General features: G+C 42.9%; 1 protein-coding gene across 1 annotated transcript; it reads right to left on the reverse strand.

Annotated features, from left to right (window-relative positions):
- Positions 1 to 1,433: 1,433 nt before the first annotated feature.
- Positions 1,434 to 13,269, reverse strand: LOC138680885 (G-protein coupled receptor 35-like). The gene is made up of 2 exons (XM_069768103.1): positions 13,007 to 13,269; positions 1,434 to 3,282 (listed from the first exon to the last, which is right to left on the reverse strand). The coding sequence occupies exon 2, from the start codon at positions 3,122 to 3,124 to the stop codon at positions 2,198 to 2,200; it is 927 nt and encodes a 308-aa protein (XP_069624204.1). The 5' UTR covers positions 3,125 to 3,282; positions 13,007 to 13,269; the 3' UTR covers positions 1,434 to 2,197.
- Positions 13,270 to 13,795: the final 526 nt, after the last annotated feature.

The following is a 13,795-nucleotide window of genomic DNA, read 5'->3' on the forward strand; positions in this document are numbered from 1 at the left end:
TATAAATATATAGATCACATAAAGTGTACATCACTAATTTAAGTAGTAAATTAAAGGGGATAAAGGTGGGAAAGAGAAGGAGAAAAGGATGTGAACTGAGTAAAAAGTAACTTTTAATATGTAAATTAAAAATGTATAAATAATAAAATACCGTATTTTGCGGTTTATAAGACGCAATCGATTATAAGATGCACCACAAATTTTGAGGACAAAGATAGAAAAAAACTTTTTTAATAAAATGGTGGAGCTTCTAACAATCCATGCGTCTTATTGCTTACCAGGGGTGGTGGCTGCAGTGAAGTGGCGTCCCAGGGTCACTGCTGGAGGAGGCAAGAGTTGAGCATTGCTGCAGGCCGCAGGCTGGGATGAGGGGGTGTTCAGATGTGTGCCGCTGCAGGTGTTCCGCGGTGCAGGGGCTCGGTCAACATTTTGCGAAAGCCCACGCACTTACATGGTATACTATGCAATGGATTCTGAGAAAATGGCTGCCGGGGGCAGCGCATGCCCAGATGGAGATCTTGGTGTCGAGATCTCCATCTGCGCATGCGCCACCCTCAGCAGCCATTTTCCCAGAGCCCATAGCATAGTAAAACTATGTAACTGTGGGGGCTCTGGGCATTCACAAAATGTTGGCAGAGCCCCCGCACCATGGAACACCTGCAGCGGCGCACATCCTAACACCTCCTCATCCCAGCCTATGGTCTGCAGCAACGCTCCACTCTTGCCTCCTCCAGCAGTGACCCTGGGACCATGCTCACCCGCGGACAGTAAGGTATATCAGCATTATACGATGCACTCCCATTTTCCCCTCAAATTTGGGGGGGAAAAAGTGCGTTTTGTAATCTGAAAAATATGGTAGATATTGGCAATCAGAAAACGGTCTATCAATTAAACCTTACTAGGGAATATGACTGTGGTCTCCAATTAATTATGGTAACACTGTGAATACATAATTAAAGTAGAGCTACATTGGGGCAACATTTATGGTATGACATTTACCCCACAATACTGCATTATCCTAATAATAACGTGGAATCCTTATTTATGTTTTGACGGTAATAATTCATTGAGGACTCCAGTCATATTTCCTAGTAAAGGGTTAGTTATGGGGCAGCACGGTGGCTCAGTGGATAGCACTGCAGCCTTGCAGCGCTGGGGTCCTGGGTTCGAATCCCACCCAGGACAACATCTGCAAAGAGTTTGTATGTTCTCTCCGTGTTTGCGTGGGTTTCCTCCGGGCACTCCGGTTTCCTCCCACATTCCAAAGACATACTGATAGGGATTCTGAGCAGAACAATATTGTATCATACAATTATTAGGTTCTGTAGAAGGACGTAGATCTGGGTATTTATTATGATGGAATATAGGCTGAACTGCATGGACAAATGTCTTTTTTCGGCCTTACTAACTATGTTACTATGTTACTATGATAAACTGTATGCTGATTGCCAATATCTATTTTATCATTTATACACATTTTAAATTTAAATAATAAAAGCTACTTTTTATTCAGTCCATATTCTTATCTCCTCCTCTTTTTCTCCTTTATGTCCATTTAATTGTCTAAACTAAATTTTAGAAATCTATTTCAATTTTTTGTTTGTGTAGAACGCTATAGACATGATTCATCAAAGCAATTTCACCAGAATCCTAGTGTAAATTGCTTTGAAAAGTTGCAAAATATTTGCGACTATTGGTGATTTTATGAAAGTTACTCCCAGCTCTACTAAAATGTGTGGAGTTGGGTCAGGATGGTGGTACAGCAGGGGGGGGGGGGAGGGGGGAGCGAGGGGTGCAACAGCTTATCTAATTCATTAGGAGTTGTGGTGTTTCTTATGCCAAAAATCTAACTCCAGTTGACTCTTAATGAATAAGGAGCATCTGACTCCAAAATGCCACCTCAAAATTACCTTTCTTGACAAATTGGGGTCTATGTTTTTCCTGCACAAAAAAAATCACAGAAAACAATTTATAAAAATATGCTGTGTGTAAAAAAGCCTTAATGCTCCAAGACCATGAGGTTCATTGAAGTTCTATAAAAGTGTATGACTACTATATTATAACTCTGTATAGAAAATAGGTTGCAAGGATCCTTGAGGCTCTTGTTTTTGAATTTTATTTATCTATCTGTCAGTTTAATCCATGGGGTATTTTACATTGCAAGTCGTTCTGTAAAATAAATGGATTGTTTAAAGGGCTATGTCACACATCCAGACTTGCATTGAAGTAGTCTAAACTTTTCTTTGGAGAGAACATCCCAAACTTCACTGGCTAGAAAGTAGTAACACATTGAATCCAGAACACAATTTAGGCTTGCTATGAGGTTTGCGTAATTAATAAATTCATTGATTTTATCAAGAATATAACAAGAGGCCTTGAGGCTTTCAGCTACAAAACGGATCGTGTATCCCACATGGATAGGCAAGAAGCAAATGACAAAACACACTAAGTTGGCAATAACTATCTTCACAGCTTTCTTGACCGAATTCTGCCTATAAGTATCCAGTTTTGTTTTGACCCTAAGAGTCATGAGGACCTTCCCGGAGCAAAAGCTAATAACTAGCAAAGGAAGGATAAATCCGACTATTACAAAGACTGGAGACAAATTAAACGGATTAGTATTTTCCTTCTGAAAACATGTGGTAAATGTGTAATCACTGCTTGCCAAAACCCTTAGTGTACTAACTGCGATGAAAATGATCCAGAAGATACAGCAAATAACAGAAGCCTTCATTGGTGACATCCAACTCTTGTATTTCATTGGGTGCTTGACTGCCAAGTATCTGTCAAAAGCGATAGCTGTGATAGTGAAAATGCTCATGTACATATTCACAAAGTAGAAGGCTAGTACAGCTTTACACAGTTCACTTGTGAGGTCCCATTTGTTTAAGGTAGCATATAGTCTGAATGGAAAGGTCAGAAGAACCAAAATATCGGCAACTATCAGATTCAGCATAAAAAGAGTTGTTTCTGTCCATTTTTGTATTTTGCAACAAAAAATCCAAAGGGCAAGAACATTGCATATAATGCCAAAGATAAACAGTGGAATATAAGTAATTAGGCTGAAAGTCTGAAATACTAAGCTTTGATTTGTAAAGGAGCAGTAACTTCTATTAACCTCCATTGCATCACATAGACGTAATCTGGCAGCTTGTACGCGTTGTTCTTATAGTGAAAGACGTTCCATAGTCACCAAATTTATTCACTTGCTGTCAAAAGAAGCAACACTTTTCTTCATCACAATTTTGCTGTAAGCAAATCTTTGCCAGAGCAGTTCTTATTCTGAAAAATAAGTCAACATATTTATTATGAAATTTTGTGAAAATTATTAGATATTAGATATTAAAAAAACTTATTATATCACAAGAAATACATTTTTTGCTTTAAAAAGATGACAAGCAGTAAAAGGCAATGAAGTGCACAACCATATTAAGGTTCGCTACAAAATACAATTTGTAGATATGAGGTCCTTATCAATGTGAAATTATAGTGTTAAAACTACATACTTATTAGTCCAACAAGCCACATCAGCTCTTCTTGTCTGCAAATAGTGGTGTTTAACGTTATCTTTATTTAACCAGGTGCCTACTTTAAAGGTACCTTCACACATAACGATTTTGTTATCGATATCGTTGCAACGTCGCGCTTTTTGTGACGTAGCAACGATCCCGCTAACGATCTCGTTATGTGTGACAGCGACCAACGATCAGGCCCCTGCTGGGAGATCGTTGGTCGCTGGGGAATGATCAGGACCTTTTTTTGGTTGCTGATCATTCGCTGTCATCGCTGGATTGGCGTGTGTGGATCGGCAGGGCCACGCTTAGTAACCCGATATTTACCCTGGTTACCATTGTAAAAGTAAAAAAAAAAACACTACATACTCACATTCCGATGTCTGTCATGTCCTCTGCCGTCAGCTTCCCTGCACTGACTGTCAGCGCCGACCGTAAAGCAAAGCACAGCGGTGATGTCACCGAGATTGTCTAAGGTCAGAATATGCAGTCACGCAAGAAAGCCGGCAAGTCAATCAAATGATGTCTGTCTTTCTTCAGTCAGGTGAGCTGTCATTGTTACCAGGAAGGCGATGGGCAGTCATATGTGCCAAAACCATCGTTACCACTGGTTAGGCACATCAGGGGCTCTCCAAATGAGACATGGTGTCCGCTAATTATTCCAGCAAATTTTGCATTCAAAAAGTAAAATGACCCTCCTTCCCTTCCAAACCCTGCCGTGTGCCCAAACAGTGGTTTTCCCTCACATATGAGCCATCAAAATGCTCAGGATATATTGCACAATACATTTTATGGTCTATTTTCTCTCATTACCCCTGCAAAAGTAAAAAATTAGGTCTGAAGGAAATTTTGGGGAAAAGTAAGTAAAATGTTTATTTTTTCCTTCGTAGTGGATGCTGCTAATCTTTGTATTATGCTGCTTGCAAGTACTTTCCGTTTCAGGAAAGCATCCACTATGTATTTCCTTTAAGTAGAGGGCTTTTCGGTCTCTTTCGTCCCGCTACATTTAGCCCAACTTGGGTCTCTCCCTAAGGTGGCTAGCATATATGTATTTTTTCCTTCCACATTCCATTAATTCCTGTGAAGTAACTGAAGGGTTAATAAACTTCTTGAATTGTGGTTTTGAGCACTTTTGGGTATATTCTGTCATAAAGGTCCCTCAAAGTCATTTCAAATGGGAGGTGGTCAGTAAAAAAAATGGTTTTGCAAATTTTGTTGTAAAAATGAGAAATCGCTGGTCAACGTTTAACCCTTATAACTTCCAACTAAAAAAAATGATGTTTTAAAAATTATGCTGATGTAAAGTAGACACGTGGGAAATGTTATTTATTAACTATTTTGTGTGACATATCTCTCTGATTTATGGGCATAAAAATTAGAAGTTTGAAAATTGATGAATTTTCAAAATTTTCTCTAAATTTCTGATTTTTTTTAACAAATAAATGCAAGTCGTATCGAAGAAATTTTACCACTATTATGAAGTACAATATGTCACAAGAAAACAGTCTCAGAATCAATGGGATCCATTGAAGTGTTCCAGAGTTATTACACTGATCAAAATGAAATAAATTGTCCTCGTCAGGAAGGTGAGAACAGGCTTTGATGTGAAGGGGTTAAAAGGTATCAACCACTGAGGACTCTCAAATTTTAAAATTTTTCTAACGCCTTATCAACTTCTGTAGTACAGCACACAGATGGAGCATAAAATTGTTAACCTGTTACATGTAAACATAATAAACCAAAATGAAATTAAAATGGTAAAATTGGCATTTTTTTGTTACTGCAACATGGAAAAAATGTCATATCTATCCCAAAATGGAATCAATGAAAACGTCTCGCCTTACAAATATCCAATTTTTTTTTCACCACTAAAATAAAAAAAACTTGGCAAGTTTGGTATCACTGTAATCATGCTCACAAGGAAAATCATAATGCCAGGTTATTTTTACCACACAATCTTCACCGTAAAAACAATTCCCAAAAAAATTCAGAATTGCGTTTTTTTTTTCACATTTTTTAGTAGACTATGAGGTCTAATGAATGGTGTCATTCAACCATTCAAAAGTGCATCTTATCCCGCAAAATACAAGCTGTCATATGAATATATAGACAGAGAAGTAAAAAAAAAATGTTACGGCTCTTGGAAGGAGGGGAGAAAAAAACAAAAAGCAAAAACGGAAATTGGCCATGTTGGAATTGGGTTAAGAAATTTGCTCCAGTATTATTGTTCATAAAGTGTATATGCATACAAATATATAATACATAGAATACATAGCATTATATAATATAATTAGATGGTGGCCCGATTCTAACGCATCAGGTATTCTAGAATAGGTACAGTGGGGCAAAAAAGTATTTAGTCAGTCAGCAATAGTGCAAGTTCCACCACTTAAAAAGATGAGAGGCGTCTGTAATTTACATCATAGGTAGACCTCAACTATGGGAGACAAACTGAGAAAAAAAAATCCAGAAAATCACATTGTCTGTTTTTTTAACATTTTATTTGCATATTATGATGGAAAATAAGTATTTGGTCAGAAACAAACAATCAAGATTTCTGGCTCTCACAGACCCGTAACTTCTTCTTTAAGAGTCTCCTCTTTCCTCCACTCATTACCTGTAGTAATGGCACCTGTTTAAACTTGTTATCAGTATAAAAAGACACCTGTGCACACCCTCAAACAGTCTGACTCCAAACTCCACTATGGTGAAGACCAAAGAGCTGTCAAAGGACACCAGAAACAAAATTGTAGCCCTGCACCAGGCTGGGAAGACTGAATCTGCAACAGCCAACCGGCTTGGAGTGAAGAAATCAACAGTGGGAGCAATAATTAGAAAATGGAAGACATACAAGACCACTGATAATCTCCCTCGATCTGGGGCTCCACGCAAAATCCCACCCCGTGGGGTCAGAATGATCACAAGAACGGTGAGCAAAAATCCCAGAACCACGCGGGGGGACCTAGTGAATGAACTGCAGAGAGCTGGGACCAATGTAACAAGGCCTACCATAAGTAACACACTATGCCACCATGGACTCAGATCCTGCAGTGCCAGACGTGTCCCACTGCTTAAGCCAGTACATGTCCGGGCCCGTCTGAAGTTTGCTAGAGAGCATTTGGATGATCCAGAGGAGTTTTGGGAGAATGTCCTATGGTCTGATGAAACCAAACTGGAACTGTTTGGTAGAAACACAACTTGTCGTGTTTGGAGGAAAAAGAATACTGAGTTGCATCCATCAAACACCATACCTACTGTAAAGCATGGTGGTGGAACATCATGCTTTGGGGCTGTTTCTCTGCAAAGGGGCCAGGACGACTGATCCGGGTACATGAAAGAATGAATGGGGCCATGTATCGTGAAATTTTGAGTGCAAACCTCCTTCCATCAGCAAGGGCATTGAAGATGAAACGTGGCTGGGTCTTTCAACATGACAATGATTCAAAGCACACCGCCAGGGCAACGAAGGAGTGGCTTCGTAAGAAGCATTTCAAGGTCCTGGAGTGGCCTAGCCAGTCTCCAGATCTCAACCCTACAGAAAACCTTTGGAGGGAGTTGAAAGTCCGTGTTGCCAAGCGAAAAGCCAAAAACATCACTGCTCTAGAGGAGATCTGCATGGAGGAATGGGCCAACATACCAACAACAGTGTGTGGCAACCTTGTGAAGACTTACAGAAAACATTTGACCTCTGTCATTGCCAACAAAGGATATATTACAAAGTATTGAGATGAAATTTTGTTTCTGACCAAATACTTATTTTCCACCATAATATGCAAATACAATGTTAAAAAAACAGACAATGTGATTTTCTGGATTTTTTTTTCTCAGTTTGTCTCCCATAGTTGAGGTCTACCTATGATGTAAATTACAGACACCTCTCATCTTTTTAAGTGGTGGAACTTGCACTATTGCTGAGTGACTAAATACTTTTTTGCCCCACTGTATATAGTTTATTTATGAAGATTTCAGAATAATGCAATGAATACACAGGATTCGGCCGGCCGGGCGCAACCAATTAGCGAAGCGTGGTTCAAATCCCATGCCAATTCACGGCCGGAATGTGCCAGTCGCTGATTGTTCGCAGCTGGCCACGTAGTATATAGCACAGCTATGTAGTATACAGCACAGCCACGTAGTATATAGCACAGCCCATGTAGTATATAGCACAGCCCGCGCAGTATATAACACAGCCCACATAGTATATAGCACAGCCACATAGTATATAGACAGCCACGTAGTATATTGCAGAGCCACGTAGTATATAGCACAGCCCACGTAGTATATAGCACATGCCACGCAGTATATGACAAAGCCAAAATTGTATAGAGCACAGCCCATGTAGTATATAGCACAGCCCACGCATTATATAACACAGCCCATGTAGTATATAACACAGCCACATATTATATAGCACAGCCACGTGGTATATTGCACAGCCATGTAGTATATAGCACAGCTCACATAGTATATAGCACAACCAATGCAGAATATAACACAGCCCATGCAGTATATAACACAGCCCACGTAGTATAGGGCACAGCCCACGTAGTATAGAGCACATTCCACGCAGTATTTAACACAGCACACGTAGTATATAACACAGCCACATAGTATATAGCACAGCCATGTAGTATATTGCACAGCCATGTAGTATATAGCATAGCCCACATAGTATATAGCACAGTGAGGTAGTATATAGCACAGCCCATGCAGTATATAACACAGCCCACGTAGTATATAGCACAGCCACATAGTATATAGCACAGCCACATAGTATATTGCACAGCCAAGTAGTATATAGCACAGCCCACATAGTATATAGCACAGCCAACGCAGTATATAACAGCCCACACAGTATATAACACAGCCCACGTAGTATAGAGGAACAGTCCACGTAGTATAGAGCACAGCCCACGCAATATATAACACAGCCCACATAGTATATAACACAGCCATGTAGTATATAGCACAGACACGTAGTATATTGCACAGCTGTGTTGTATATAGCACAGCCCACGTAGTATATAGCATAGCCCACGTAGTATATAACACAGCCCATGTAGTATATAACACAGACCACATACTATATAGCAATGTGGGCACCATATCCCTGTTATAAAAAGAATTAAAATAAAAATTAGTTATACACTCACCTTCCGGCGGCCCCCGGATTCAGGTCAGGCCTTTAGCAATGCTCCTCACGACGCTTTGTTCCCAGTACTGCCTTGTGGCAATAACCCGTGATGATGTAGCAGTCTTGCAAGACCGCTACGTCATCTGGGGCCATTGCCGCAATGCATTCTTGGTGCCGGAGCGTCGCGAGGAGTGGGAAAGGCTGCCACGGACGCCAGGTGAGAACATAATGTTTTTTTTTATTATTATTATTATTTTTAACATTATATGTTACATTATATGTATACATTATATGTTTAACATTATATGTTACTATTGATGCTGCATAGGAATCGTCAATAGTAAAACATTGGTCACTAGTGTTGAGCGATACCGTCCGATACTTGAAAGTATCGGTATCGGATAGTATCGGCCGATACCCGAAAAATATCGGATATCGCCGATACCGATACCAATACAAGTCAATGGGACATCAAGTATCGGAAGGTATTCTCATGGTTCCCAGGGTCTGAAGGAGAGGAAACTCTCCTTCAGGCCCTGGGATCCATAGGGATGTGTAAAATAAAGAATTAAAATAAAAAATATTGATATATTTACCTCTCCGGCGGCCCCTGAACTCAGCGTGGGTAACCGGCAGGCTTCTTTGTTCAAAATCAGCGCTTTTAGGACCTGAGAATCACGTCCCGGCTTCTGATTGGTCGCGGGCCGCCCATGTGACCGCCACGCGACCAATCACAAGCCGCGACGTCACCGCAAGCTATTAACACGCTCATTTTTAAAAATGAGCGCGTTAATGGCTTTCAAAGACGTAGCGGCTTGTGATTGGTCGCGTGGCCGCGACCAATCACAAGCCGCTACGTCTTTGAAAGCCATTAACGCGCTCATTTTTAAAAATGAGCGCGTTAATAGCTTGCGGTGACGTCGCGGCTTGTGATTGGTCGCGGCCGCAACCAATCACAACCCGCTACATCTTTGAAAGCCATTAACGCGCTCATTTTTAAAAATGAGCGCGTTAATAGCTTGCGGTGACGTCGCGGCTTGTGATTGGTCGCTGCCGCGACCAATCACAACCCGCTACGTCTTTGAAAGCCATTAACGCGCTCATTTTTAAAAAATGAGCGCGCTAATAGCTTGCGGTGACGTCGCGGCTTGTGATTGGTCGCGTGGCGGTCACATGGGCGGCCCGCGACCAATCAGAAGCCGGGACGTGATTCTCAGGTCCTAAAAGCGCTGATTTTGAACAACGAAGCCTGCCGGTTACCCGCGGACTCACCAGGGGCCGCCGGAGAGGTAAATATATCAATATTTTTTATTTTTATTCTTTATTTTACACATCTCTATGTATCCGATACCGATACCCGATACCACAAAAGTATCGGATCTCGGTATCGGAATTCCGATACCGCAAGTATCGGCCGATACCCGATACTTGTGGTATCGGAATGCTCAACACTATTGGTCACACTTAAAGGGTTAATGGCCGCTACGTCTTTGAAAGTCATTAACGCGCTCATTTTTAAAAATGAGCGCGTTAATAGCTTGCGGTGACGTCGCGGCTTGTGATTGGTCGCGGCCACGCGACCAATCACAACCCGCGACGTCACCGCAAGCTATTAACGCGCTCATTTTTAAAAATGAGCGCGTTAATGACTTTCAAAGACGTAGCGGCTTGTGATTGGTCGCGTGGCCGCGACCAATCACAACCCGCTACGTCTTTGAAAGCTATTAACGCGCTCATTTTTAAAAATGAGCGCGTTAATGACTTTCAAAGACGTAGCGGCTTGTGATTGGTCGCGCGGCCGCGACCAATCACAACCCGCTACGTCTTTGAAAGTAATTAACGCGCTCATTTTTCAAAAATGAGCGCGCTAATAGCTTGCGGTGATGTCGCGGCTTGTGATTGGTCGCGTGGCGGTTACATGGGCGGCCCGCGACCAATCAGAAGCCGGGACGTGATTCTCAGGTCCTAAAAGCGCTGATTTTGAACAACGAAGCCTGCCGGTTACCCGCGGACTCATCAGGGGCCGCCGGAGAGGTAAATATATCAATATTTTTTATTTTTATTCTTTATTTTACACATCTCTATGTATCCGATACCGATACCCGATACCACAAAAGTATCGGATCTCGGTATCGGAATTCCGATACTGCAAGTATCGGCCGATACCCGATACTTGTGGTATCGGAATGCTCAACACTATTGGTCACACTTAAAGGGTTAATGGCCGCTACGTCTTTGAAAGTCATTAACGCGCTCATTTTTAAAAATGAGCGCGTTAATAGCTTGCGGTGACGTCGCGGCTTGTGATTGGTCGCGGCCACGCGACCAATCACAAGCCGCGACGTCACCGCAAGCTATTAACGCGCTCATTTTTAAAAATGAGCGCGTTAATGACTTTCAAAGACGTAGCGGCTTGTGATTGGTCGCGTGGCCGCGACCAATCACAACCCGCTACGTCTTTGAAAGCCATTAACGCGCTCATTTTTAAAAATGAGCGTGTTAATAGCTTGCGGTGACGTCGCGGCTTGTGATTGGTCGCGGCCGCGACCAATCACAACCCGCTGCGTCTTTGAAAGCCATTAACGCGCTCATTTTTAAAAATGAGCGCGTTAATAGCTTGCGGTGACGTCGCGGCTTGTGATTGGTCGCGTGGCCGCGACCAATCACAAGCCGCTACGTCTTTGAAAGTCATTAACGCGCTCATTTTTCAAAAATGAGCGCGCTAATAGCTTGCGGTGATGTCGCGGCTTGTGATTGGTCGCGTGGCGGTCACATGGGCGGCCCGCGACCAATCTGAAGCCGGGACGTGATTCTCAGGTCCTAAAAGCGCTGATTTTGAACAACGAAGCCTGCCGGTTACCCGCGGACTCACCAGGGGCCGCCGGAGAGGTAAATATATCAATATTTTTTATTTTTATTCTTTATTTTACACATCTCTATGTATCCGATACCGATACCCGATACCACAAAAGTATCGGATCTCGGTATCGGAATTCCGATACCGCAAGTATCGGCCGATACCCGATACTTGTGGTATCGGAATGCTCAACACTATTGGTCACACTTAAAGGGTTAATGGCCGCTACGTCTTTGAAAGTCATTAACGCGCTCATTTTTAAAAATGAGCGCGTTAATAGCTTGCGGTGACGTCGCGGCTTGTGATTGGTCGCGGCCACGCGACCAATCACAAGCCACGACGTCACCGCAAGCTATTAACGCGCTCATTTTTAAAAATGAGCGCGTTAATGACTTTCAAAGACGTAGCGGCTTGTGATTGGTCGCGTGGCCGCGACCAATCACAACCCGCTACGTCTTTGAAAGCCATTAACGCGCTCATTTTTAAAAATGAGCGCGTTAATAGCTTGCGGTGACGTCGCGGCTTGTGATTGGTCGCGGCCGCGACCAATCACAACCCGCTACGTCTTTGAAAGCCATTAACGCGCTCATTTTTAAAAATGAGCACGTTAATAGCTTGCGGTGACGTCGCGGCTTGTGATTGGTCGCGGCCGCGACCAATCACAACCCGCTGCGTCTTTGAAAGCCATTAACGCGCTCATTTTTAAAAATGAGCGCGTTAATAGCTTGCGGTGACGTCGCGGCTTGTGATTGGTCGCGTGGCCGCGACCAATCACAAGCCGCTACGTCTTTGAAAGTCATTAACGCGCTCATTTTTCAAAAATGAGCGCGCTAATAGCTTGCGGTGACGTCGCGGCTTGTGATTGGTCGCGTGGCGGTCACATGGGCGGCCCGCGACCAATCAGAAGCCGGGACGTGATTTTCAGGTCCTAAAAGCGCTGATTTTGAACAACGAAGCCTGCCGGTTACCCGCGGACTCACCAGGGGCCGCCGGAGAGGTAAATATATCAATATTTTTTATTTTTATTCTTTATTTTACACATCTCTATGTATCCGATACCGATACCCGATACCACAAAAGTATCGGATCTCGGTATCGGAATTCCGATACCGCAAGTATCGGCCGATACCCGATACTTGTGGTATCGGAATGCTCAACACTATTGGTCACACTTAAAGGGTTAATGGCAGCGTTAACGGACTGTGTTACACCACGTTATGCCGCGGTGTAACGCAGTCCGTTTAATAGACTGCTGAAACGCTATGTTGGCGCTGACTGTAAGGAGTATGGAGGGGGCACTGACTGGAGGAGAGTAGGGAGGGGCCAGTTAGAGGCTGGACTGTGCCTGTCGCTGATTGGTCGCGCCCAGCCGGACGCGGCCAATCAGCGATGCGGGATTTCCGTGACAGACAGACAGACGGAAGTGGACCTTAGACAATGATATATGTAGATATGCTATAGAATATTCACAAATGTAAAATAAAAAAGTAGAAAGCACAGTACCTTTTGGAGAAAAATGAAAACTTGGTAGGAAATAACGAATTTCCACTTTAGAAATATTAGAGCTGAGTAATGCTGTCAGACAATGTCATGCAGCACAAAATAGTTCCAAGTCAACTTGGAAAGTCCTTTTTCATCGCTGATACCTGTACACTTTGCATGTTTTCTTCTATCTTTTTGCAATCTTATTCCACCATTTTTAGAAATACCCAGGAAGTTCTGGAACATGCCCGATCTATCAGTCAATTGTGGTTTCAAAAAAGTTTGGCAGTCAGATTCCAAGAGAGCGGATGTCCATTTACTGTAAAGGTACCTTCACACATAACGATATTGTTAACGATATCGTTGCTATTTGTGACGTAGCAACGATATCGTTAATGAAATCGTTATGTGTGACAGCGACCAACGATCAGGCCCCTGCTGGGAGATCGTTGGTCGCTGAAGAAAGTCCAGAACTTTATTTCGTCACTGGACTCCTGCTGACATCGCTGGATCGGCGTGTGTGACACCGATCCAGCGATGTCTTCACTGGTAACCAGGGTAAACATCGGGTAACTAAGCGCAGGGCCGCGCTTAGTAACCCGATGTTTACCCTGGTTACCATGCTAAAAGTAAAAAAAAACAAACACTAGATACTTACCTACAGCCGTCTGTCCTCCAGCGCTGCGCTCTGCTTCTCTGCTCTCCTCCTGTACTGGCTGTGAGCCGGAAAGCTGAGCGGTGACGTCACCGCTCTGCTTTCCGGCTCACAGACAGTACAGGAGGAGTGCAGAGAAGCAGAGCGCAGCGCTG

The sequence above is a fragment of the Ranitomeya imitator genome, chromosome 5 (genome assembly GCF_032444005.1).
Source record: "Ranitomeya imitator isolate aRanImi1 chromosome 5, aRanImi1.pri, whole genome shotgun sequence".
NCBI lineage: Eukaryota > Metazoa > Chordata > Amphibia > Anura > Dendrobatidae > Ranitomeya > Ranitomeya imitator.